The sequence below is a fragment of the Vidua macroura genome, chromosome 3, assembly GCF_024509145.1.
Source record: "Vidua macroura isolate BioBank_ID:100142 chromosome 3, ASM2450914v1, whole genome shotgun sequence".
NCBI lineage: Eukaryota > Metazoa > Chordata > Aves > Passeriformes > Viduidae > Vidua > Vidua macroura.
In genome coordinates, this window is record NC_071573.1 from 63,095,052 (window position 1) to 63,121,752 (window position 26,701).

The 26,701-nt window shown below is 39.1% G+C and overlaps 1 protein-coding gene across 2 annotated transcripts in view; it reads right to left on the bottom strand.

Moving 5' to 3' along the window:
- Positions 1-26,701, bottom strand: part of TPD52L1 (TPD52 like 1) — a 50,506-nt gene that overhangs the window by 19,876 nt on the left and 3,929 nt on the right. For both annotated transcript variants that reach the window (XM_053973744.1, XM_053973742.1), the window contains exons 2-3: positions 12,224-12,339; positions 6,404-6,552 (exon numbers count right to left, since the gene is read on the bottom strand). In XM_053973744.1, coding sequence (XP_053829719.1) covers positions 6,404-6,552; positions 12,224-12,339 — 265 coding nt within the window. The remainder of the gene's footprint in view (positions 1-6,403; positions 6,553-12,223; positions 12,340-26,701) is intronic.

Here is a 26,701-nt window from a genome sequence, read left to right on the forward strand (position 1 = left end):
TGTACCACAGTAAATGATAAAGAATTTTAATTCAGCTTCTGTAAAATTAGTACATTTGCTAATTAATACATCTTCATTCATCATTATGCCTCTCCATCAATGCTTGCTGGCAAAATTAATCCATTTGAGAAACCCTCGCCTGTGATAAGGCTCACAGAAGATGCACTGGAACGTAAACAATTAACAACAAAACTATACAGTAGAGCAGAGCCTGGTAGCACAAGCTGTGCACTATGGAGCTTACTTCTTTTCAGTTTTCAAACCATTAGTCATATCAAGAATGACTTTTCTGGAATTGATCGAAAGCATCTGGATCCCCGAGAAACTCTCAGCTACAAAACTCTTTTTCTGTTGATTTTCTGGGAGAAACAGGGCTCAGCATCAACTAAATTACGCTAATGCTCAAGTGAGATAAATGCATATATGACAGATAAAAGGTACATAAAACATTCTCTAAGAGCATTGTTATTGTCATTTTTTTTGCCACAAATTAACTCTAAGCTGTTGTGCATTATTTTGGGTTTTTGTTTTGGTAGGTTTTTTTTAGTACTCTCCTGAAATTCATTCCAACTTCAAAACCAAATGACAGATGTATTTTTTGTCATCCTTCCCATTGCTAGGGATGTTAAGAATTAACTGAAACAGTGCTGGCACTTGGATGGGTACATACACCTAAATCTAAGGAAGTATGCCCCAAGTAGCTCCTCTCCCACAGAGAGAGGAAGGAGAGAACTCAGGGAACTGAACCTCTGCAGGCTGCAGCAGAAATCTGCATGCAGCACTTGGAAGGTGACTTGACTGTTCAATAGGCTGGAGAGAGTCACAGGTCAGGAAAGGTGCCAGACAAAGGTGACAAATGTTCTGGGCTGTACTGCCCTGTAATCTTTAAACATGTGGGAAAAATATGGGATACAGTTGTTTGAAATGCATTATTTGTGCAATGCATCACAGAATGGGGCGGGGGGGGGGGGGAAGTGTGCTACAGCTACACTACATGTAGAAAAGCCAAAATATGTTTGCTGAAGCACAGATGATCTTAAGACATTAGAGGCAATTCATCCCACCTTAAACTGTGTCAGTAACACTGTCTGTGGGCTATGTCTATGGGCTATACTGTATATTAGATTAAAAAAATTATGCAAGATTAAACACATCTCTGTCTCTCTTTTCCTTTCTTCCCCTCCCTTTCTCCTTTCCACCCTTTCATTTCCTTTCCCTTCCCTTTCCCCTTCCCCTTTTTTTTTACTAACTTTTTCCTGGATATTTTAAATCCTTGTAATTTCAGAGATCTCAATTTACCTTCAGGCCTCCCTTCCCATCCTTACAGTTAGATATACACACATAAAGATCACTATAATACACGTTTATATTTTCTGGTGCCCCATGATAATTACAATGGGTTTTTCCCTGAGAAACTAACATCTGGAACAGATCACCTGACCTTGCTGTGGAATTTCCATTAGCTGAAGGCTCTCGTGCAAACAAATGGACATACAATGGACAAGGAACAATGAGAACAGACTAAGTTAACTTCTTGAAGTCCTTTCTCCTTATTACTATACCCTTTAAAATTCAAGGCCAGAGACACATGTGGAAAAGCAGCAAAATAATTTTCTTTGAAGACAGCATGAATGTTGCCTGATCTAACCCAAAGGAAGCAAAGGCAGTGGAAGAGAGAGGCTCCTTTTACTTCCATATAGCACAGACTCACACACAGGTAATGTACTTGCTAAAGCCAACACACAATTTCTTCACTTACAGAACTGTTACATTTACTTGCAAATTTAGAGAAGAAAATGTCAAAAGGTGATTACATATTGCAATGAACAGAAACACCCACATTTCTTTTACTACCACTCACAAGAAGTATGTGTGTGGGAACACAGTTTACTTAATTCCTAGAAGTCACAGTAGGACTGTGGCTGTCCACAAATTATATCTGACTTACTGAAAAAAGTTCTGAAACTTTGGAATACATTACTATATATTTAAAGTTATAGTAACAAAGACTGCCTGCACCATAGACTGTAAGCCTAAAACACATGCAGTGCAACTATTACCTTCTATTTTCCTATGACCTGGCAGAAATTTGAACTATAAAACAGTAAGTTCCCAATAGTTGTTGAAACCTATGCAGTTGTCCTCAGGTTTCCTATCAGCAGAACTAAGCTTGACTCACATAGTTCAGCCGGTATTCAATGAATAGATCTTTATTCTACCTCTGGAGGAAAAGGCCAAGTCCATATTGAATGCTCTTATCCCAAATCTTAATTAAATATCACATGCAATAACAGAGAAACACTGAAACCTTCCTAAAAAGGCTTGAAAACTCAGTCACTATCTAAAAAAAGCCCAGGGCCCTGTCTAGGAAACATGTTGTTGGGAGCCAGCACTTACAGTTCTCTTGATTTTGGCCTATAATTCATGAGCTTTTCCCTTTCTACAAGTGAAAGTTTCTATCTGAGGTCAAAAGATGAAAAGCCATTTTGAAAACAGTTTTTTTCAGATTCCTATCCTGAGTATTAGCCTTGTGTGGGTCCACTTTCCATCACATCACAGGCTTCCCAGCCCCCCTGTTGGAATCACTAAGCATATTGACTTTGAAACAGTTCACATAATTTCACTATTGCAGTCCTTGAAGATAGAATGGGTTTCCTCTAATTTTCTAGCTTTTCTAATAATTTATTTGCCATGGCAGTACTGATGCTTACAGTGGTCTGAATGTCTGGAGTATTTCTTTTTTTGGAGAGGCTTAGTAGTAAACCAAGCATTTTCATCTCCCTAGAAGCTCTCTCCATAGTTATTATTCTGTCCATGGGTTGAAAGGTTAACCATTGAAAACAGAGGAGGTTTATATTTTATAACAGTTGATAACATTTTAAGAAAGGATGGCAAAGAAGTTTGTTGGAGCTATTAGGCTGGAGTGAGTTTATTGGTGGGTAATTTTAATGATAAAACTGCTCCTTAGAAACTCAGTAGAATTGAAATATCTCCCAAGAAGACAGGACTACAATGTCTTATGTGTTTTCTTCCAAAGAACTACAGAAAAGCACCAAATGAAAAGCTGAGGGACAAAGCTGAGCATGGTTACAACATAAATGCTCAGCAAACGGCAAGATATCTTGTAGATCTAGATCTTTAGTGCTTAATATGAGGGACTCGTGAAAGGCTAAAGTAACCCTTGTAACCTTCTCCATATGTAATGAAATGCAAGTCTGTAATTGCATTGAAGAATACAATTACGTGGGACTTGGTCTCAGTAAATTCAACAAAGGGCAATGCAGAGTACTACAGGTTGGGATTAATAACCCAGTAGAGGCTAGGGATCAACCAGCTGAAAGCAGCCCTTGCAGAAAAAGGCCTGGAATCCTGGTAGAGAACAAATTGGACATGAATCAGCAATGTGCCTTTGCAGCAAAGGTTGTGTGAAGTGATCCTTCCCCTGTCAGCCCTGGTTATGACCACACCTGTACACCTGGGTCCTGTTCCATGCTTCCCAGTACAAGGCAGACATGGATAAACTGGAACAAGTCCAGCAAAGGTGCATAAAGATGGTAAAGGACTGGAGCACCTCCCATATGAGGAGGCAGGGAAAGCTGGCACTGGTCACCTTAGAGAAGGATCATGGAAGGATCTCATCAATGTGTATAAATAACCTAATGAAAGGAGGAAAGAAGATAGAGGCAAGCCCTTTTGAGTGGTATTTAGTGAAAGTGCAAGAGGCAACCAGCACAAATTCAATGCAAGAAATATTAAAATGTATTGATATTTTAATATTTAAGAAAAATGTTTTTCACAGCAAGGGTAATTGAACCTTGTTGCCCAGAGAGGCTGTAGAAGCTTCATCCTTGGAGACTTTCAAAACCTGACTGAACATAGTCCTGAGCACTCTGCTCTAGCTGGTCCTGACTGAAAGAGTCAGTTGGACTAGACAGTCTCCTGACATTGCTGTCAACACCTCAAATATTCTGTGATTCTGTATAAAACCAGGTTAATGTTCATAAATACTATATTCTACCTTAATCCTCTATATGGTGAAAATCTGAAGTATGGAAGGTAAGGAGAGCTGTGGGAACTTTACAGAAGCACTACCAAGAAGCTTCAACTGAATACAATGCATTCAGGTTATATAAAACCTTTCTTTTGTAGCAGAACAATAATTAGAAAAGTTTAATTATGGTCTTTACAAATATCCATGTAAAGACATTTGCAATTATTTCTTAACCTAAAATAAATAACCTCAAAATCCACCAACATGACCTTGCTTCTAGCATCTAAATAATAATGAATTATCTATTTTTAAAATATAAAAAACCTGCATTGCTAATAGTTGAATATCCATGCATATCTATTCACTGAAAACCCAATCATTAAAAAGCTGTGTGTGGGAAGTAAAAAAACAGTTGAATGCCTTACCACCATGAAACCAAACCAAACTCAATGCAATCATTTGCTCTCTAGTTACTGATGTCCTCTATAGCAGAACCTTTTGCCTCCCCCAACACAAAATATTACAATATAATAGATTATACTAAGCATCAGTGCACTGAATAGAATAGTAAATTAACAAGGAACTTGTGGCCAACCATTTAAAATATAAATGCCTTTAAAATAGTCAAAATCTCAAGTTTAAATTTAGTCAGTAGAGGTGACATGCATCCTGTAATGACTCTTTACTAGTGGTCAAACACAGTTTACAGGACTGTTACTGAGAGAAGTCCACCCCTCTTCCTCTAAGTCCACTCTAAACCTAAGAATGCATCCCTAAATGGAGAGCTTAAAAACATTAACAATAAGTGGACAAAAACTTTGGTGCTCTGTGCATTTGAAAAGTTTCCTGCTAAAGAAAAGTAGTTTTAAACTTACAGGAAAGCACACTAGCTAAGTGAAACAAAATTTCACCTCTTAAACCCAGGAAATTTTAAAATTTAAAATGAGTAATTGTAGATTTAGAAACCTAAAGTACAAGTGTATAAATATTTAGAACTTTTTTTTTTAAAAAAACAAGCTTTTCATCCTTCCTAAATCAGAGAATCTTGGTGAATAAGGCTGTCCTACTGCTATTTTGGTACAGCAACAATGACTCACCTCCATTACCCAACTCATCCATTCTTCAGAATGCTGGATTATGATTTGTACCAGCACTGGTGTTCTGGCATGAGAGTCTAGCAGAGTTATACAATAGTTGGACCATAAACATCAGAATTTTCTGCGGCACAAATAGGACTCCTGCTGCTCAGTCCCACGTAACAATTTCTGATGGACTGTAGTTTCTGAAACTCATCTCAAATGAAAAGTAGCAGCTATCACACTCAAAAAGTCTCCTAAGTCTATCTTTGTGGAAAATGTCAATGGGGAGGGAAAATTAAAACCTATCTGGGAACTTGCTACCAAATTTCAAGTAAAAATGAAAGTTTCTGCTTCAAAATTTTGCTAGTCTCTCCCAGTAATTCTAGTTCAGATGTCTTGTGCCCCTCCTCTCTTCTAAAGCTTAGTGTCTCTAGACTATTCTCTCCTAGCACATGCCAGACATCCTCACCAAGTCAACAGTGATACCCCTGCTAATGACATGTCATGGGAAGCAGGGCCTAAATGAGAAACTGTCCAACAGTGAGAGACGGGAGACATACAAACTGTATTTTTATTAAGGGGTTTATGCCTTGACTTCTCATGAAAAAAGAAAGAATAGTTCTTTCAATGTAAAAATGTACATTTTAACATATTTTACCAAGTCTCTGTCAGCACCTTGAATGCACTGAGAGGAACTGTTAATGCTTTTTCCCCCACTCCCCTGAACTTGGCAGCTCAAGGCGAGATCTGGCACTGCACATCTGTGAAACCTTGAGTAAGACTGTGATGAAAATGTTGTGCAAGAGTTGGGAGAACCCTTGTTAAGCACCTTTTCCCTTCATTTGGGACCTATACTAAAGCCTAGACTGAATTTAAGGTCAAGTCATATTACTGATATGCCTTTATCTGGTCAGGTACCTCACAGATCTTGAACTCACAGATTTGATTCTCTGGCTTGACCTGGACCTAGCTCATCAGTACAGAGGCACTTGGAGATCTGAATCCTTGGCTTGACCCTTTTTGCTGTCATTGGACCTGCTCTGCTCTCTTTGTTCAGGTATTGTGAGACTGCTCCTTCATGGATGATGCATGCCCCTGCCTTCCTTGCTGTCAACTCCCAGCTCAGCTCAGTTGTGGAGAAGCTCACTTTTCCTTCTCCTTAAGTGTCAAATTCAGTTGTCAAATGAAGAGGGAAAAAAAAGCAAATGACTTTTCAGACAGCGCTTGATGAAGGTGGGTGGTTCTTTCTACCAATGTTGCTATTAATTCAGCCCAAAAGCTTTTAGAAAAACATGGTATGTTCATACGTGTAAGTGTAAAGATCAGTACTCACGCAGAAGTTGTCTGCATATCATGCCAGCTTTTGCTAAAGTTCTGCTTCAGTTCATTCATCAGACTTATGCCAAGTTTTTGTTTAATTTCAACCAGGTGCTTCTCTTTGGCTGCTAGCACTTGCCGCAAAGTTGAAATTTCATCCTCTAGCTGAGGGAAACAAGGAGAAAGGAGTTAGCCTGTTCCCACAGAATGATAAACACATACAGCGTTAAGAGGCTAAATGAATCTCACAAACTTGTGCATTTCATAGGCACCTAGAGAGACTGAGTCAAGTGCTTGTGGAGGTCACAAAGGCATGCCCAGAACAGAGCTGACACTGTGTTAAATTAATGCCTCTGTGTCATCTATGTTCACCATCACATACATGCATCTGATAAGAGAGAGAATTATCCAGTAAGGAAGCAAGTTCATCCAAATCTGCCTTAGGGCATTGTTGCATCCCGGGCTGGTTCAGTTAGGGGTTCTAATAAATGTTAGTTAGCCGGTTCTATGTACCCCCATTTTCCCCTACGATGGTTCGCTCCGAGTCACTCACCATTGTAGCTTTCCCATGTCAGTCTTATAGTCACCCCCTGTTCGTTCCTGAAAGTTCTGTGTCAGTCGCCCCATCCTTGTTTTCCTATTCATCCTGGAACCCTGTACCCACCCCTGTTATGTTCCTGTAGGCTGCCATGGTACACGTCACTCCCCTGTTGCCTGTCCCCACTGGGCGAGGGGGGCTTCCACCCCTATCTGCCCACCCCCTATATAACCCCATGCTCCCTTTGTCTCGGGGCCATTTTGACCACACGAGCGCTAGGGGACACCGCTCCAGCCACCGCAGCAGCCACACGGGAATAAACTTTCTCCAGCCACGCAGGACAAGGTGTGCCTTCCTTCGTCTCTTTATCTTCTCTCAGCGTTGGCTACAGAACGCGGCAAACCCACGCCAGAGCGCTCAGTGCTAGAGCGCCCAGACACGCGGTGGCCCTGGTCTCACCAAAAGGGCAGAGCCTAGCTGGGCTCCTGAGCCGCCTGAGACCGGGTAGAAGAACGCAGCGCCGCAGGGCATTAGGAGTCTCAAATACCAGCTTTTCATTCACTAGTAAAATGGGAATGGACAGGACAAGAGAAGACTTGGAAAGAAGACGGAAAATTCAAGCAAATATCTTTCTTTAAATGCAGAGGCTTTTAATTTCATACTTGCAGGTTTTTAGTCTTCTGGTCTCGAAAAAAACATATGCAAACTCTTAGGAGCAGGTCAAAAAAACCAGAAAAAGTTGCATGATAATATATGACTTGAGAGTACCATCAAATATTATATCCTTGTCATATGAGTTTTACTTATGTATTTTAGGCCCTACATATTTCAAAATTGTAACATAAAAATTTATAGCTGAACTATTAACATGAGTGATCAGTACCTAAAGCATAAAAGCACTCAAAAGGCAGAGCAGATTAGTCTTTCCAGAGATCCTAGTATTTAACCAAACTCTGCAATTTCAAGCTCTAAGGATACCATCCAGCCCAAACAGAGGAATATAATTCTCCCTGCAGTAGATATTTTTTTAAACATTTAATCAAAGCAGTGTTTTATCAAGACAAGAACCAGAAGATAGGACTGTAAGAAGAGGGATTCCAGAATGGTCCTGCCACTGGCTCAGAATCCTTCCCCTTGGGCAGCACTCCTGTAAGTGAGCAGGGGTTTGCATTTTTCACCTGGAAGCCTCCCAAGCCAATCTATACAAGCAGCACACTGCTGTGAGATACTGAAGCTAACAAGGGCAAGTGACACCAGAGCAGCTGCCTTTCACTTCAGGTTTAGAAATTCCCCTACCAACTGTGTTCCTTCCTCCATATGTTAGTAAGGTAACATATGGCAACTTATCTGATTACCATATGCTAAGTTCCCTGGAACCACATTCTCCCTCTGATTTAACTCCATTGGCTGCAGGGAATGATGCAAGCACCAGCTGAAGCAGTACTGACCTCCAAAGCTATATTTAGGATATCAGCACCAGCATTATTTTATTTTACACATTCATGCATTCTGCCTTACTGTAAAACTGGTTGCAAACTCACTGTTCTTGGAAAAGTCTCATCCTTGAATCCCCCAGCTACCATTTTCTTTTGTCATTACCTGCTATTTCAGTATACAAGCAGCTCAGGAATTAAGCAGCAAGACTATGAACACAAAGCAAAATCATGACCTGAGTGAAGCAGATATTAGTATTCACCAATGCCTGTGATGCCAACACCTCACCAGTACTGTTTTAAGATACGTGGCAATCCAAATTGCTTTGTTCCTCCCCATGTCCTTTACGCTCCATTATATTCCTAACCCGCTAATGGAATACTGTCAAGAGGCAGGTGTCAAGAGGCTCTCTTCTGAGAAGGTAATTGGTTATATGCTTATAGAAAGAAAGCACAAATGTCAGCATTCCTCAGGCAGCAGTTCAGAGCTCCTTTTGGTTGTTTCTCACCAAGAACAAACCCCTTAGTGCACAACTACCTGTGCAACAGTGCTAAAGAACTTTACTTAAACTGATGCCAGGACACTTATGGGCCAGCACTAGGTTGATCATCAAGTACTTGGATACATAAACATTTCAGGTCGTCTATTAAAATTACTTTCCATTTGTTCCATTGAATAGACATCTTAAAGCTGTGATAATCTAAGCAAGCATTAGCCATGTGCTTAATGGCAGAAGTATGGGCAACATTTTTGATTAAAGAAAAGTAATTTATTATTTATAACACAGCAATCAGTTTTGAATTGACAAAATCCTCCTCAACTTCCATCATTTTGAAATAATGACAGATACAAAGCTGCCCTCAAGTGCTCAAGCATCAGTGACGACTCTGAAGTAGATAGAAAGGATTAGGGACTTACAGTAGGATCTTGAAAAGCATTTAAGCATGTAACATACCTAACTCTCATGGAAGTCAGGCATCACCTGTTTAGGAATTTTTTAAATCCACTTTTGTAAATGTTTATAACTCGATCATAAAACTAGGGCTTCAGTCAACAGAAATACAAGCTTCTAGTTCTCATGTTTCCCTTCTTTCAAAGTGCAGCGGAGTCAGAAGAATATAGGCATATCATACAGAGGCAAAGTTCCCTTTTCCCATAAGTTTGCAGAAAAAGATATTATTATAATCTTTCCTCAAACTGGGAACAAACATGCAGTAACAAACACTGATGCTGTGCATCAGCTAGATCAAACCAGATAGCTCCTTCTGGGAAGGTGTGGGAGGGGGAAGACACCAAAGAGTAAATGACTACTTTGATGAGTGTAATGGAAGGACAATTGACAGCAGTGAGCAAGGTAGCTCAAAATCTCAGCCCCCAGCATGACTCAAGAGTCACTATACAGTGCTCCTCACAGTGAGGGGGGGCAGGGGAAATCTGTTCTGCTAACAATCTTCTGGTCTTATGTAAAGCTTTTGGGCTACAATTTTCTGCTGTTATTCTGAAAAGTCAGACTGACCTCTGTAAATTCAAATGACTGTTAGAAGTTTCTGTAAGAGTTACTAATTTTAGTTGCATTGTAGAAATCCTAAGGCTTGATTAGAGTCAGAGCCCTGCTGTGTTAGCTAGGCTACAAATACAGGAACAGAGCAAGTCCAAGTTCTGAGAAGCTTCCAGTAAAAAGAGATTATTAGCAGGAGAATAGGAATAGAGGATACAAAAAAATCCTGCCAGAAAACCAGTAGTTCTTGTTCCTCTCCTAATGTCAGAGTGAGAAGGAGGAAGAAAACAAAGAATATATATATTAGATACACAACACAGAGATGAAACACATATTTTCTGCTTAAATAAATGCACAACAGGTACTCACAAACAGATCTCCGTTTTATCAACTATTGATAGAAGGATTAAGGATGATTTTTACCCATCAGAACAGTAAGAGAGGTTCTTGTTCCTACAGGCTCAAACAGATATTACTTAGCACATAAGGACATGGAAGAAAACAAAACTATCATTGGTGGAACAGAAAGGGCTTGTAAGTAAAGACTAACAGATTTTCAAAAGGAAACATTACCCAATTCCCACATTAGCAAATTTTTCTTTCTGAAGGAGGCAATGTCACACATTTTTTGCAGTCTTTTGTAAGCGTCATAAGCCTCATTTATCTTTAGACTTTGTTCAGACTTCATTCATTCTACATTCAAGTTTTCCAAACGTTTCTTAGCATAATTATCAGTTTTATTTTGCTTTTAAGCATCAGCTGCATGCATGTAAACTGCTGTGAGGAATTCAGAAAATAATTCCTAGGTCAGTCAAGATCATAATATTTAACAGGTAATCTCTCACTTGCATATTAGTACAGGAATTAAAGCATTTCCTGAATGAGCTAATGAGAATTCTCTCTCCTATGGCAATCAGTAAGCAGAAGGGACACCCAGAAGCATTTGAGATTAATTCTGTTGAGAGAGGCGTATCATTCTCAGATGATTGCAGAAGTTCTGGCCTTTTTTTCTTCCTTGTTTCTACCTGCCTGTGAATTCCCCTTTACCAGAGAAGAGAATCACAGAATGGCTGAGGCTGGAAGGGACCACTGTAGGACATTTGGTTCAAGCCCTACCTAGAGCATGTTTCCCAGGACTCTACCCAGACAGCTTTTAAATATCTTCAAGGATGGATGCTCCAAAATGTCTCGGGGTGCACTGCTCAGTCACATACACATTAAAAACATGCTTCCTGATGTCCAGAGGGAACCTTCTGTGTTTCAGTGTGTGCCCACTGCTTCTGGTCCTCATAAAAAGCCAGTAATGAATATGCCAACTCCTAACTAATTTGATAAACTGAACATGTAAACTTTCAGCTTCCTTCTGATAATTTATGGATGTGACAGGATCAGCAAAGAAGTAAAAGTTAACTAGCAACTCAGAAACACAAAGATTGATAAAATATTAAAGTGAAAAAACAGTCTTCTGTTTCATTTGAAAATCCTGAATCAGCACTGCAAGTGCTTTCAAATTACTTGAAAGTCATTATAGATGTTACTTCTTAGAGTACTTTGTAAGTACTCAAAGCAGTACAACTTAATATCAATTTAAGTATTCCAGTTAAAGCAAAACCAACTCCTCACATTCATATGGCTGTGATTTCTGTTATTTGAGTCATATTTCAAAAAATTAAACCCAGAGTTTTCCCCATTCTCTCATTTTCCATTCTGGAATTTCACTTTTCTGCAGTATTCAGCAGTAATAATTAAAACTGAATCCATCCTTCCACAGTCGACGAAATATAGACAATCTCTTTAATCTTTGTAATAAAGAGATCATGTAGTTCACACCTTTTTCCTCCCATCTCCTTATTATTTTTAAGCCTCTTCACAGTGTCCTGAGTTCCAGACTCCCGAAGAAAGATACTACCTTCTCAAAACACATCAGTGCCAAAAGAAACAAAAATATGATAAAATTACTGTGCTTATTATCATCAGCCTCTTCTGTAACCATCATCATTACCTTTTCCTCTGAGCGCCACAAAAAGAAATTTTTCTATCAGGTGGCACAGCCACTATAACAACAATACCACAGATCTAATGAGAACACCTTTCATTCTTTTTCCAAGAACATTTATAAATAAAGACACGTCTTGACTAAGATGGGAACGTGCATTAGACTTTCACAGTACAATCATCAAGTAGAAGATATTTAACCTTCAAAAAATAGGTATATAAGAAAATTATAAGCTACATTATTGTTGCCTAAAATAATTTTACCAAAAAGGAAAGGCATGCCTTTATGATGTATACTTCATCCTAAAATTAATAGCTTCCAGTTTGAGGAATTAGAAACAGTAACACTCACAGAAATTCAAATTCATTACCTTGGCCAGCTCAATCTTTAACTCTTCTTTTTCTTCTTCAGAAATCATATTGGTGAAATCAACATCAGTGACCACATCTTCATCTGCTTCATGGAACGACTGAGTTTCTAACAGGCCTTAAAAAGTTAAAAGGTGAAGACAACTATTATTAATTATTTCAATTATTGTATTGGCCTCCCCTAAAATCTAAGAATGATATAGTATTTACACATTAGGAAAAAAAAACACAAAGAAAAACCATCCTTTTCCTGCCACAATCATTTGCATTCGGCTTCTCTTTGCTTCTGAAAAGCTATTGGAAGTATCACCGGGTAGTGTCTGCACAGGAACAATTTAATAAGCACCACTTATTCCCAGAAATTAATCACCTTGGACCTTACTAATCCCTGATAAGGCATTTTCTTGCTTCTAACAATACAGAAGAAAAAAAAAGAAAGCTTTTTCTTCAAAATAAGAAAGCTGCCTAATGTGAATCACTGATGTGAAGAGTAGCAATAGTACACTGAATAATAAAGGAAGTATATTACAGAGCCAAGTTTTCTCTAAAAATTGCAGCAACTTGAAACCTTACAGATGTACAGAGTTTGCAGAAGCAAATGCCACACCTATTGTTTGAATTTTCTGAATGTTAGTGAGAAGCATTCCTTGATTGCTCAATCTAAGCCTGTGAAGGGGGAACAAATTCTTGTTACTTTCTTCTTCTGCATGCCCAAGATCAGGGTCAGTATCTATAATAAGCAAGATAAGTGCATACATGCTTGCACATACATGCAAGATAAGTGCATAAATGCTTGCAAGACCAGAGCCTGCCTGGCATAATAGGTACTGATGAAACAAAATATTTCCTATCTCCCAATCATTCAATGAAGAGAAGATTGCTGGGGCTCCAGCCACTAGGAGCCTCACATTGTTTATGGCCTGCAGAGAAAACAATGCAAACCATGAGATAATAGAAAACATTCCAGTTACTTTGGAACTCATTTTAAATTCTAGATCTTCTTCTGTTGTGGAACAAAAATCTCCTCCAGCTTATACCTGGGACAGCACTTTTCCCTTTATTTCAGTTCCCTAGCAGGGTAATAAGCCATCTCTGCTGACTCCTGAGACCTGTATACTGCTTAATATGGAAGAGAACAATTTCTTTCCTAGCTCCACAGAGGCTCGTATACTCTACTATACAGAGATTAAAATACAGCCTAGTTAAGTTTGGGCATTAAAGAACAGAGATTACAAGGAACAAGTCTGTTGAAATTGAGCACTTTACATTTTCATGCAGAAAACTAAGCTCCCTCCAGCCTTCTGCCATTTCCTTCACCTAGAGTACCCCAGTGTACCTGGATTTCCTTCTATTTAACAGAACAGAACTGATTCAATTCATACCATCAACTTCCCTGGAACATGATGGAGTGAATTCAGCCTTGTTAATTACAATCTTCCCTGAGTGGGAAGATAAAGAGCAGCAACACAGGTGCTGAAACCCTGCCTGGCACTGTATGCAGAAATAGGTCACCACCCTAGGACAAAACCTTTTTAAAACCTGACAGCATATAGAAATAGTTGAAATCTTAGCTATTACCCAAAAAGCAGCTTGCCAGGAAAACCTAGATTGCTGAAATCAGGACAAAGGAAAGCATATTTATTCAGTAGGAACACTCCCAAATCACCTTTATTAACACCCCTACATGTCTAAACACAATTGTTATTTGGTATTTGTTTGAGGATTAATAGTGTTGCTATGGGACTCAAGCTAAACTTAGTCTGCACAGTCTATTTTTTCATGGATGCAGGAGCAGTGGTACAGGGCAGCTGATGGAAGTGATGGGAAGGATCTAAGGGGCAACAGGGTTGAAAACCCTTAAGGGAAGCCTTGGGATAGATGTTGAGATGAGGTGATCTCAGAGCAACTGATCCTTAAGCCAAAAAGAAGGCAGATCCATGCTCAAGGGATAAAATTAATTTTGGAGTGGCTAGGCAAGAGATGGAAGCCAACATGGACAAAATCACCAGAAACAACTGAATAACACTTAACACTTGGCCTAATGGCCAAGTTTAAACTTCAAGCCTGGACTGAAATTACAATGCATTCCAGAACAACAAATACATGTCAATCTTCACTATGATACTTTGCAAACTCATCCAGTTTCTCTCCCAGTTTTTGTCCTTTATTTCTTGTTAAGTCCTCTAAAATCTAGTCTGATCCTGCAGTCTCTACTCTCTTGTTCAAGCTACGAGAGTTCTCCATAATGCTCATTGCCCCTCTGCAAATGTTTCACTTTGGTCATGTCACAGTTCCAGTCTGAACATCTCTTCAGCATACTGTGGGTCACAGCCTTCTTTAGGCCAGTCTGAGTTCTGAAACTTCCTCACGTGAGAATACTTAGATTCTAGCAGCAACAATAGCAGAGTGGTTACAATTAGAACATTATATTTGAAATGGAGGATAGTGGAGGTCAGCATCCACCAGCTCAGACTCGTACTGTACTAGCTCTCCACTGAAGTTACAGAGCTTATCAGCCCAGGTGTGCTGATAACCTAACACAGTGCTTTGGAGCCTTGAGTTAGGACTCAAGGATGCTTTGGATCATAGGTGTACCTACTGCTCAAGATTTGTGGGTGTTTCTGCAGTGTGACACTCCAAGGGCAGCAGAACATTTCTTCCAGTCACTGTTTTCTCTCTCTAGATACTGTCATCTCTCACACATTGGTCACCAGACTGAAGGAAGTTCTGTGATTCCCTGATCATGCAGGAGACAGAGCAGCCTAGCACCCTCCAGTACAACTGAAGGGATATAAGCCCACCTGCAAGTTCTGATCTCGTACAGTCTCAAAATCCTGGGTGGACATGGAATAGGAGCATAGAATCATAGACTATTCTGAGTTGGAGGAGACCCACAAGGATCATCAAGGCCCAGCTTTTGACTCTGCACAGGCCAAAACCTAGAATCATACCATGTGTTTCAGAGTGCCCAATGAACTCTGGCAGGCTTAGAGCTGTGACCACTTTCCCAGGAAACTTCTTCAGTGTCCAACCACCCTCTCGGTGAAAAACCTTTCCTTAATATCCAAGCTAAACCTCCCCTGAAACAGCTTCAGGCTCTTCCCTCAGGTCCTGTCCACTGGTCATGAGAGAAGAGATCAGTAGCAGCCTCTACACTTCCTCACATGAGAAAACTGTAGACTGCTATGAGGTCTCCTCTCAGTATTGAAGAAGACTGAGGCATTTTCTCTCCTGCCCAGCTACATAACCTGACAACACACAGGAATTGCTCTGGGGAAAGACAGTATTTTTGCTTAAAGATGCATAAGTATTAGTTCTGAGCCATGAAGGCTTGATCAGTCTGGGAAGGGAATTGTACAAGTAGCTGAGTTGTTTTCAAGATTAACATAAGGTCATTGGTAGCAGGAAAAAAAAAATTGCCTTCAAGTTGCATTCCCTTTCCTCTTACCTATTCCTCTCAGAAATACTGAAGATCATGCCTTGCTTCCAGCTGTGGTCAGATCTGGAAAATCTGGGATTGTGGTTAAATTGTTATTAATTGTTCAGATGCAGAGCTGCTATTATTTCCAAACTGCACTAATATCCAGGTATGGAATTGGAAATTAACTTTGCACCCTTTTAGAAGAGCAATCCAGTTGTTGGGTGGTTGAATAACTTTTGCTTTACCTTGTATAGGTGTTACAAGCTTCCCTGAGTGAATTAGGAGCTCATCAAGTAGTTTACCAGCCATTTACAAGAACCTGTGACATTGGTGATATCCTGTATCTCTTATGTCCTTTACTAACAGCACAGTATTTTAGGCATTGATCTCCACATATTGATCTAAACCACATATTTTCCAAGTTTCATTCAAGCAGGCATGAGGATAGAGCCTAGACACTACCACTAACTAACATCTGTTTTCTTCTCCTACTATATCTTATACAGATTAACTTAATTCTGTTGCTCCTGAATTTAATTTCAGTTGCTGTGCCTGCCCAGCATTTCTATTACACTATTAAAAAAAAAAAAATCACACAAGAGGCATCAATAGAACAGAAGCTGTCTTAGAACCTGTTCCTTGAACTTCCCCTCCCTCATTTTCCATGGTCAATTAAGGAGTTCTCATTACCTATCTCCTTCTCTCCACTTCTCCATTTGCAATGAAGCTCAATCCAGAGCTTAATCAATTAATCAACAATTAGCTCTGGGATATGCTGTCACAAGATTCTGACCAGAGACAGATGCAAGACCCAGCCCACCTCCCTCATTATGTCTTCCAGACAGGCTTGTCTTGCGGTGTAGGATTGCTGGAGACAAGACTGCAGGTCCTATGGTTTCATACAACCTCCTGTTACTACAGCAAATTACACTAATAATATACTCATGTTTAACTCATTTATCCTCCACAAACAGGCAAACTAGTGATTTTCTGGACATATATTACTTCAAAATAACAAAAAAACTTGCCCCCATAAAGTGTGGGAAATCATATAATAGGTTCGAATCAATGCAAAACACTGTTTGGCTTCTAGTTTAAAGAAATTTTAAGTACTTACTGTCACATATATCATTAGATAAAATATGAATGATACATTAAAAGTATGGGATTATCAGTAATTATGAACTGCAAGTCATAGAGAAGGACCCAAGTTGAAACAAATGAGCAGAAAACCCTTTGTATTAGGAGATTTATATAGAAAGAAGTAGGAGGAGGTGAACAGCTGGGGAAGCACATTTATTGTGTTCTTCTGAAAGGCTCATATGACAAAATAATACAACAACCATGCAAGTAGTTCCAGTGTGCTGAAATGGGCATTTTTGATATTTCCCCCAAAGTTCATGGTAATTGTGGCTAAGACTAGTGACCCTAATTCTACGGTCTGCTGTTAAATCTGATTTAATGCAAGGAACTGTTTCAGCATCGATCGATGCTGTGCATATGTTTGCCAGTAGAATTGTAGGGATGACAGATTTAATAAGCGACTTCGAATCTAGAAGATCTATAACTATTCTACAAAATTTAAAATAACCAAATAATACAATGATAAAATCCATCACAGAATTTTTCTACTTACTCAGGTATCTAAAGATTAACTACATAAAGATATTTTAGTTAGCGCTTTTTATATATTTTCTCTGTATTCATCTCAGACTCATGTTCTAGAGTAGTACACATGAGACTATTTCTTGTATGTTGACTGTTTAAAAAAGAAAACCAAGCCCAAAACGCCCCCCAGAAATATGAACAAAAGGAAAATCTTACACTATAGGCACTGATTCTGTTGAATTAACCATAATGACAACAAAATTAAGGTAAAAACCATCAATTTTCTGTTTGTGTACATTTTCTAACATTCATTCAAGGAAATATATAGATGATCCTTTGTGTCAACAAAGCATTTAAGAATCGAATTGCTTTTACTGCTCTGCTTTTTTGTTTTTCAACTAATTAAAAATACCATATCTACCTCGTTATCTAGCATTCACATCCAATAGTGAGAAAACAAATTACATAACCCTTCTAGTAAGCAAAACGACTTGCTACAGCTTCTTTTGCCATGTCATTAGAGTTCCTTATTTAAACTTGGAAAACACTTGTTCACAAATTTCAATTGCAATGAAATCTTCAAAGGGATGAAATGGTAAGTAGAACAAAGGAACTGTCCAGACACTGCATTAGTGTCTTTGATCTTCTTTATAATGTAGTCTTAATGCCAGATATAGAGATTAAGGTGGGAGGAGAAGGGGGACTAGAAACATGTACTAAATAACTAAATTGATCAGAAAAAGCTATCAGAAGTTGCAAGGATTTCCATACTATTTTTTCCACTACAAAGTTATTACTGGAAGATCAAAATAGGAAAAGATGTTATCATTTAATTCATCTAGAAAACAAACTACTGAAGGAAGATCTTCCCTTCTGTGTCTGGTTCCAACTGTGGACAAGTCTGAACTTGTCTTAACTTGCTTAGGCTTGAGCCCAACAATTACATACAGCCTGCCACTCTCCTAAAGGACTTAGAACTGAAAATATAAGGTTGATTTTGAAGTTATGATTGAAAAACAAACTCAGAGGCTGGATTCACCTTGGATAAGAGAGGGAAATATTCAAGATGCACAGGTGATGTAGACTAAAAATGTAAACATTACAGAAAAATGTAGGTTCTACTTTCTGCAACCATGTGGGCTCAGTCTTCTTTTTGCTCTGAGTATGTTCCTTCAAAGAGAGAAAGGGATGGGCAAGTGTCTTCATTCCCCTTCTCAACTGAGCTTTAGGCTGGCAGCAGTGTCAAGGATAGGGAGAGAGTATTTTTGGGTATTCAAGAGTTCTAGGATGTAGTCTAAAATCTCGGAGTAGGTCATCCTGTAGCATCTTATTACTGACTTCGTTAAAACTTTGCCTTCCATCTCTTAATCCTTGCAAACCAAAGTAGTAAGAAAATCAATCCATAGCTATGAAATAGATTGGCAGATTTCCAAACAAAGGAAAACTTTTATTTGGAGCTCCTGGATAAATAGCCAGTTTTACGGTGCTGATTCTTTTCTCTGTTTTAGTATAAAAAAAAGAAATTAATCATACTTTGAGGATGTCTCTACCTTCTTTTTCCCCCAGAAACCGCTGACACAGCTGCCAATCTATATACCAAAAATCTGGCAGAAAAGAGACTCAACATCTTGACCACTGCACCAAGAAACCATACACATTGATAAGGAGTTTTATAGTCATGGAAACACGATGGATAAAAGTGAGAATAGCAATAACGGTTAAAAAAATACATATCACTTACTTCAACCTAAGATTTCAACCTGGGAAGTGATCTTCCAAGCAAAATAATTATCTGAAATGTCCAGGAATGCAAGGATGATCTTGCACATTGTACTCTATAGCAAAATCTCTTTGCATAGAATAATAATTCTAAATGCCTGGACAAGACAAGGGTAACATTTTCAAGCTGTAGCTATGGAAAAACAAAGCAATTGTTGTGAAATGTAATTGTTTAAAGACAGTAGAAGGTTCCTTCTATTATGTCAAACTGAAAGTAATGACAGCATTGTACCACTTTCTGTGCTTTCTATTGATCATACTGCACAACTTCCTGTGAAGTCAATGGTAAGAAAAAAATGCCTCAAGTGGAAGAGTTGTCATCTCTTTTTCTTTAGGAAGAACAGGGAAAAAGAAGGAAAAAGATGAAGTCACAATGGAATAATAGGGAATGAGAAAGTGGATAACACTGCATCACAAAAGGGACTTGTTCTCTACAAATAAGGTACTCTAGAAACTGTAACACAAATAAAGCAAATGAAGGAATAATGCATGTATAATCAAACTAGAGAAAAAGCAATGTAGGGGAAGATAAGAGCTATGACAGAGCAATGCGGGTAGTCAGAGGTGGAAGTTGTCAGTCACATTTCTTAAACCCACCCTTTCATACTAAAAATACATGACAGTACATTTTTCTCATCTCTGAACAGAGAGGCACCTGGGGTCCCATCCTCGGCCGGTAGAAGTGACAGCAATCGCATCAATTGTATAATTAAGATCATGCATCTGCTTCATTGAATCAGAATCACTGAAACTTAATGGCAGGATTTAATAACCTTTCTCTCCTAAGAATGAATCAGTTTATTGTACTTTTCTAAAGCCAGGTGCAAAAAAAAATATAATTAGATAGCAATCTAATGGCAGTATAATTAAACTCAAAAGCCTCCTCAATTAACTTCCAACAATGTATCTGTACTGCAAGAAGTAATAAAATTATATTTTTTAATTACAAAATAAATTCTTCATGTAGTCATATTTTGTGTCCTTTAGATCACAAAACACGTAACTAACAAGATCTTTAAAAGTGTAATTTAAAAATGAGCAAAATCATGCTGCAGCCAGCAGGTTGTCTGCTTTTCTCACACTCTCTTTCAGCTCTTTCAACATGTAAGACAGATGTGTCACTTTTGGTCCTGTAAATGTACTAGGGAAAATACACAGGAAGCAATTATACTTGGGTACATGATAGATTCTGTATCCTCTTAAGGCTCAAATTCATTACTTCCATTGTTTTAATACTAAATAAATGTCTCTACATTGTTACATAAACTAAAGTTCACATTTAGGAATGCTGGGATAAAAGGGACAAATGATCTTTCCCCTCTGTGATCAATCTCATACTGGGAGAGTAAAGATCACAGTTTTAAAGGACCAGGACTGCCTTATTGCATACTGTTTGGCACAAAATATCTGTGATCTGTGACTAAGCTTTGTAGGCAGCATAATTACAAATAAGCACCAATAAATCGTAGAATAGTTTGAGTTGGAAGGGACCTAAAAGATCACCAAGTTCCAACCACTCTGCCATGGGCAGGGACACCTTCCATTAGACCAGGTTGCTCAAAGCCCCATCCAACCAGGCCTTGAGCACTTCCAAGGATGGGGCATCCACAACTTCTCTGGGCAACCTGTTCTTTTGTCTCGCTACCCTCACTGTAAATAATTTCTTCTTGGTATTAAATCTTAACCGATTCTAACAGTTTAAAGCCATTTCCCCTTGCCCTGCCACTACACAGCCTTGAAAGAAGTCCCTCCAGTTCTCTTGTAGACCCCTTCAAGTATTGGAAGGTGCTGTAAGGTCTCCTCAAAGCCTTTTCTTCTCCAAGCTGAACAACACTAACGCTCTCAACCTGTTTTCTTAGAACAGGTTCTCCAGCTTTCTCATTATTTCTATGGCCCTCCACTTCTTTCTTAAGTTGGAGGCCCCAGAGCTGACATCACTCTCTAAGTTGGGACAAAGATACAGTTCCTTTTCCCAGAGTTTTTCTTAATTTTTTATGTTACATTATGTAAAAGCTCACGGCCACCGCAATGAGGCACTGAATCAAACACTTCTCAGAGCAGACATGTCTTGTGTGTTGTGTCCTCCTCCCTCCCAGCCCCCAATTTTTAAAGCACCACCTGCTTCACCCTCTAATCCCTTCATAATTAAGACTAGCTACTTTGTACCAGTGCACTTTTGCCTTCCTAATAGGGAGGGAGGAATGGGGAGGGGGAGTTTTGTCATATGACAGTGGAAACTTCCCCTAGTCTTCCCTAAATAAACTTGACCTACTCTTGGATGCATTTACCTGCAATACAATTTATTTAAAACCAATAAAAACAAAGCTCATTTATATTAATATTATTTGAAAACAACACATTTTAATAGAGACAATGGCCATGTACTGTTGCACAGGTCCTCTATTCAAGATGACATGATTTTTTATTTTTTAAAGGAAATACTCCAAATATATTGACAAACAGCTTGAGTGCCATGCCACCTCCTGCAGATACACTGCTTTTCAGACAGGATGTCTTGCTGCAGTGGTTTGCTCTGATAAACCTGGAATTTGGAATTAGGGTAACAGTTATTCTCTGCCCACAGGCCACACAAAACACTTCTCAGTCAGAATAGCACCACCTATCTGGGCCTGTCCACCACCAAGTTTCACTTGTTTTTCCCACAAGCTTTTTTGCCAGCATCCTGAGGTGTGAAATGAAGCACTTACTATTCTGCTCCTCGTGTTAAGCTCCAGGTTAAGGCCTTCAAGAGCTTTTGGCATTGTTAACTTTGTGGCTTTGCCCACTCAGTGTTGTGTAAAATGCCCTTAGGAAAAAATGTGTTTGTTTAGTGGGCCTCTGAGTAGAGGCCCCCAGGGTTTAGGGGCCTGGCTATCTGTGTAGAAACAGATGGCATGCCCCATGCAGCCATCCTAGTGACACAAAGACCATGCTTCAGGAAGAGGGGCTATTGATTGGACCAGGAGACAGACACTGGCACATCCAGCCGCACCATACAGCCTCAATCTTTGAGGTTCCCAATTCACCCTCAGATACCAGCAGAAAATGGCAGCTGACACATGGGCTGCCATTTTTTTTTCTCCTTGAAGATCAGCTGAGAAGATAAGCCCTGAACCAAAGAGGGTGAGCTTCTATGACAGCTGCTGTGGGCACAAGCAATGGCAAGCCAATGGGCAAGAGATGGATGGGGTTTAACTAAGTACATGGCATGAGTTGCCATGCTGCTGAGGGTGCATTGACCACACTCAAGTGGCAAGAATAGAATTCAAAACTCCAATGTAGAATCTTTACAGATCACCCAGTGTGAAATAATGCCTGTTTTAACTTCAGTACCTTAAAAAAGTCTAGAAAATGAGCACAAGACAGTCCTTGTCTTCTCTTCACTCTTCTACTACCTTAAGCAGTAATATTTTACTGAGGAACTTGTTGCAAGGGGGGCATAACACAATGTACTTTTCTGAAATAAACCAGAACTCCAATACTTACATCTCTGCTAATAGCTTTCATTCACATCTTCATCCCTACTCAACTTAATTGTTGAGTACCCTCTTCTTACCCTCCCCATCCTTGACTCCCACACACAGCACATAACCATGACCAAAATACTGCTGCTACTTTTTCAGGACATGTCCATGCTCCATATTTCTGTGCAGAACTGGACACAGCTGAGAAACCTTCTAATTCTGGATCTACGTCTAAATCTGGTTCCTATCTTTGAGCCTCTCCCAAATAGGTAAAAACTATTATCATTACATACTCTTCTTTATTCCTTGTGCTTACTGCAGGCTTCATATATATTGCTGATTATCTATGCTTCTCTGTTTTCTGAAGCAATTTAAAACCAAGAGAATACATTTTTCCTCCACCTGTAGTATTTGACTTCCAGTTTCCTGATAAAATCTGTTATTTAGCTCTGCAAAGACCTTATTTAAGTCTTCAAGTCTGCATTGTGATTCAGTTTATATGAATGTCTGAATGACATTATTCTGCAGCCTTTTTTTTTTTTTTTTTTAATCAGTCAGGCTATTCAAGTAATTGCTCCTTCTTCACCGTCATCTTTTCTTTCTTATCAAGAGTTCTGAACCACCTATCTCAGTACATGACTAAAGGATTTTCTCTTGCAAGAGCACATGGCTTAACTGGTTCTTCATATGCACATAATAGTGCACAGCACTGGTTAGGTAATGACATGGCAAACATCGTTCTCTCTGATTATGACTTTGATTCCTTCCTCCCACAATAATAAGTTAATAGCTGCCATCTACCTAAAATACTTTGAGCACAAGATAATCTTCTGTTCCTGGCATAATTGCCCTTCTAACTCTGTAATGTACATATATTTTACTCGTCTCTAAGAAAAACCTGGATGTGTTTAAATACAACTATCTCTGATCACTTTAAATTGAAATTTTAGCCTGCAACAGCCCAGCATGCACCACAGAAAGAATATAAAGTATCTACTGCTACATAAACACTTTGTGCAAACATTTTTCACTGGGAAAATCAACACCTATCTATAGGCACTTCACACTTCTATGAATATCAAAAGTATTTTCCGAATGTATCTTTAGGTCTCTCTCTGCCTAAAGCACCACTAGTGTTCTAGTTTCTGTGTACTTTTATTACATTCTTGGTGGACAGCAAGGATAATTGCTGGCTAGAGTACATTAGTGGTGAGAGCAGGACAACTTTACAGAAACCAAACCCTAGAAGACCAACAAAAAAAACCCCAGAAGTATGCATTCTTCTGGACAGCCCTTTTTGCTTCAGAAGGAACTGACTGCTCAAGACATATCATTGCCTCCCATTTCTGGAAATGACACAAGTCATTAGACCTCCATCTGTTCTTTATACCCCCCCCCCCCGCCCAGTTCTCTGAGCTCCCTGGATTCTCCTTCAGTGACTAGAAATGCAATAATGTAAAAAAAAAATCCAAGAACTGGATCCCTGACTACATAGCTCCTAAGCATCTGCAAGCCTGTTAATTGGAGAGCACACTAAATGAGAAAAGCTGTTTTATTGGGATACACGCACATAACCATGACTTTTCCTTTTCTCTGGAAACATGTCTTTACAAATTTTACTGCTGTCTTATTATTTGGTTGCTGTAAAAGACTGGGGCTTTACCTACAAGCACGAGATATTTTTCAACAATCAGCTTACATAAGAAAAAATGACAGGTAATGTGAAGAGAATACAGAAATTCCTAGTATTTTATGCAACTATTTGCAGTGGAATCTTTCTTGTCTGCTTGGAGATCCAATAGTGGGTCCTTCACTTCATCATGCCATTAATCACATGCCATTAATATATGCACAATAACATTTTGCTGGAGTAAGTAACAAAGGATCAAAAAGTTCAAGAAATCTTACACAGAAGTAATTAATTAACAAGAGCAGCCTTTTAGGAGCCCTTTTTATCATCCGGTGATTTAAAATCCTAAAAGCACAGAAAAGGTAAAATGTACCCAAGCGGGAGAGAGAAAATTGAAGACACGGCAAGAGCTTTATCATCATGGTAGGATGGCACTTCAGGAAGTATCACTTTGTAGCTATTGCATTCTTGCACCTGTTTTACACTTTTTGATAAGAACATTTGCAACAAGATCCTCACTTCTGCCATTATATTTCTTTGTATGAAGTGAAAGAGCGACTGAGAGACAGCACAAGAGAAAGAAAAGGGAGATTCACTGCTAAAGTACAATACAAGCACTTGCTAAATATGTGGTTTGCAATTACTCACCTGCAACACTTAACCACATAATGGATGCAGAAGTATAATATGATAGATATGATTTTGATCCATGGACCTCAAAGACGGCTAAGTAATACTACCTCTGTCCCAAAGAATGAAACAAATCCGCTTGTATAGTTTTGAAGGGTTTTGAAGGTCAGTGTGACATGATACTAAAATACATATTTGTCGGTCCCTTCTCACCATTTCTCACACAAGATGGGTTTAGAGCATGCAGCAGCCAAAAGGCCCAGTTTAGACAGTAGTGATATGACTATAGCATACTACATATACAAAATTTGGCATCGCAACTGTGCATTTCTATGAGATACAAATAAAATCAGATAAAACTAGCCTGCCCGATCTCATTTTTATTTATTACCTCAAGAGTTATTTTCTAATTAGAAAGCAAGAATTCATTCTACCCTGAAAACACTTTCTGAGTCAAGGGTTGAGTACATTATTTCTAAATCCAAATTCCAGGATTGCACTGAAACAAGCTACCAATTGATACATAAATTTTTAAATATGGCAACATTCCTTCAAACCCTTTGCAATCTTCAGTCAATGTTGTGACACATTCTTCAAGCAGCACATGGCTTAAGCAAAGCACCTCAAAAGTTCCACTCATTTCTCTACTGTACTAGTCAGTGAGGCACATCAGGACAGCATCAGCATGCTCATCTTTCCACTAATGCACTTTAGTACACAAAGCAGACTCAGATTATACTTGTGCTGCTTTCTAGAGCTCATACCATCAGATCTGTGAAAATAAGACACAGGAAAAAAATAGAGCAAGAATTTTAAAACGTGATTTTGGGTTAGATGTCTTTGTTTCAGCATGTTCTACATTTTATGTCCCCTTGGCTGCAAAATTGTCAAAGTTAAAAACACTTGTAAGATTGGTCCTAGATTTTAGATGAGGTCTCTTTTTTATATCTCATTTCTGAATCCCACAGTATGTTATTTTCAGTTCTCAGGTGTAACATGAAACCACTCAAATTTTCTCAGCTGCAGCAAACGGAACTTCAACCTGTGACAAGAGTCATGAAGCTGAAAACAATACAGGTACAAAAATTTAAGAGAAGCACTGCATTTGATTTCAGACATATACTTACTTAAAATCCGATCTACCAAATAACTAATTCCACACGTGCATTTTCTCTCCTTGTAGTATAAAAAGCATGAAAGACCTATTGTTTTGAGCTTTGTGCACTGTTGTTAAATACTTAAGAATCCTATCATAAATTACAACCCTGGCTTTTTCACTTGACCTCCTCTACATGTGGTCTTATTAACACAGCAGATGAAACTTCAGTCATGCAGTGAAATAAACAGGTTATCACTGGCTGGTTCAATTACTCCAATATCCCCCCCTGCCCCTTTGCAAAGTCCTCTCTCCTCTCTCCATTGCCCCTCCATAGTGGGGCAATGCTGAGCTCTAGAAGGCGGTACAGAGACAGCACAAACCCCTGGATAACTGGAGTGAATCCTGATGCCTCAAAAAGCACAGGTGGACAAGCACTTCTCATAAAACAGTTACACTAAATCAGCTCCAAACCAGTAGTTGTACTCTGTCCTTAGGGAAAAGGTGAACAATGTAGATGAAAACAAAAACAATCGGTGCTCCTTGGTAAAGCACCAGACCCAAACACAAGGATAGGGAAGATGCTGCCCTCTCCAGCATGACACTGTTTTGGTTGATGGCTACAGCACTGCTGCTGCAGTGAGGTAGCATCACCGTGTGTTCTCTATCCCCACCTTCCCACTGCAAGACTGACTCTATCCAGATTCCTATCTGGATTAGTAACCACATGAGTAGCTAGCAAGGAGAGCTAATGCTGACCAAGCTGCCAATGCCATTTTGGCAAGTCTTGTACACTGTATCAAGGTAACACAAGTCCTCCTCACCACTGCCTCCCACCATGGAGACTTCAGA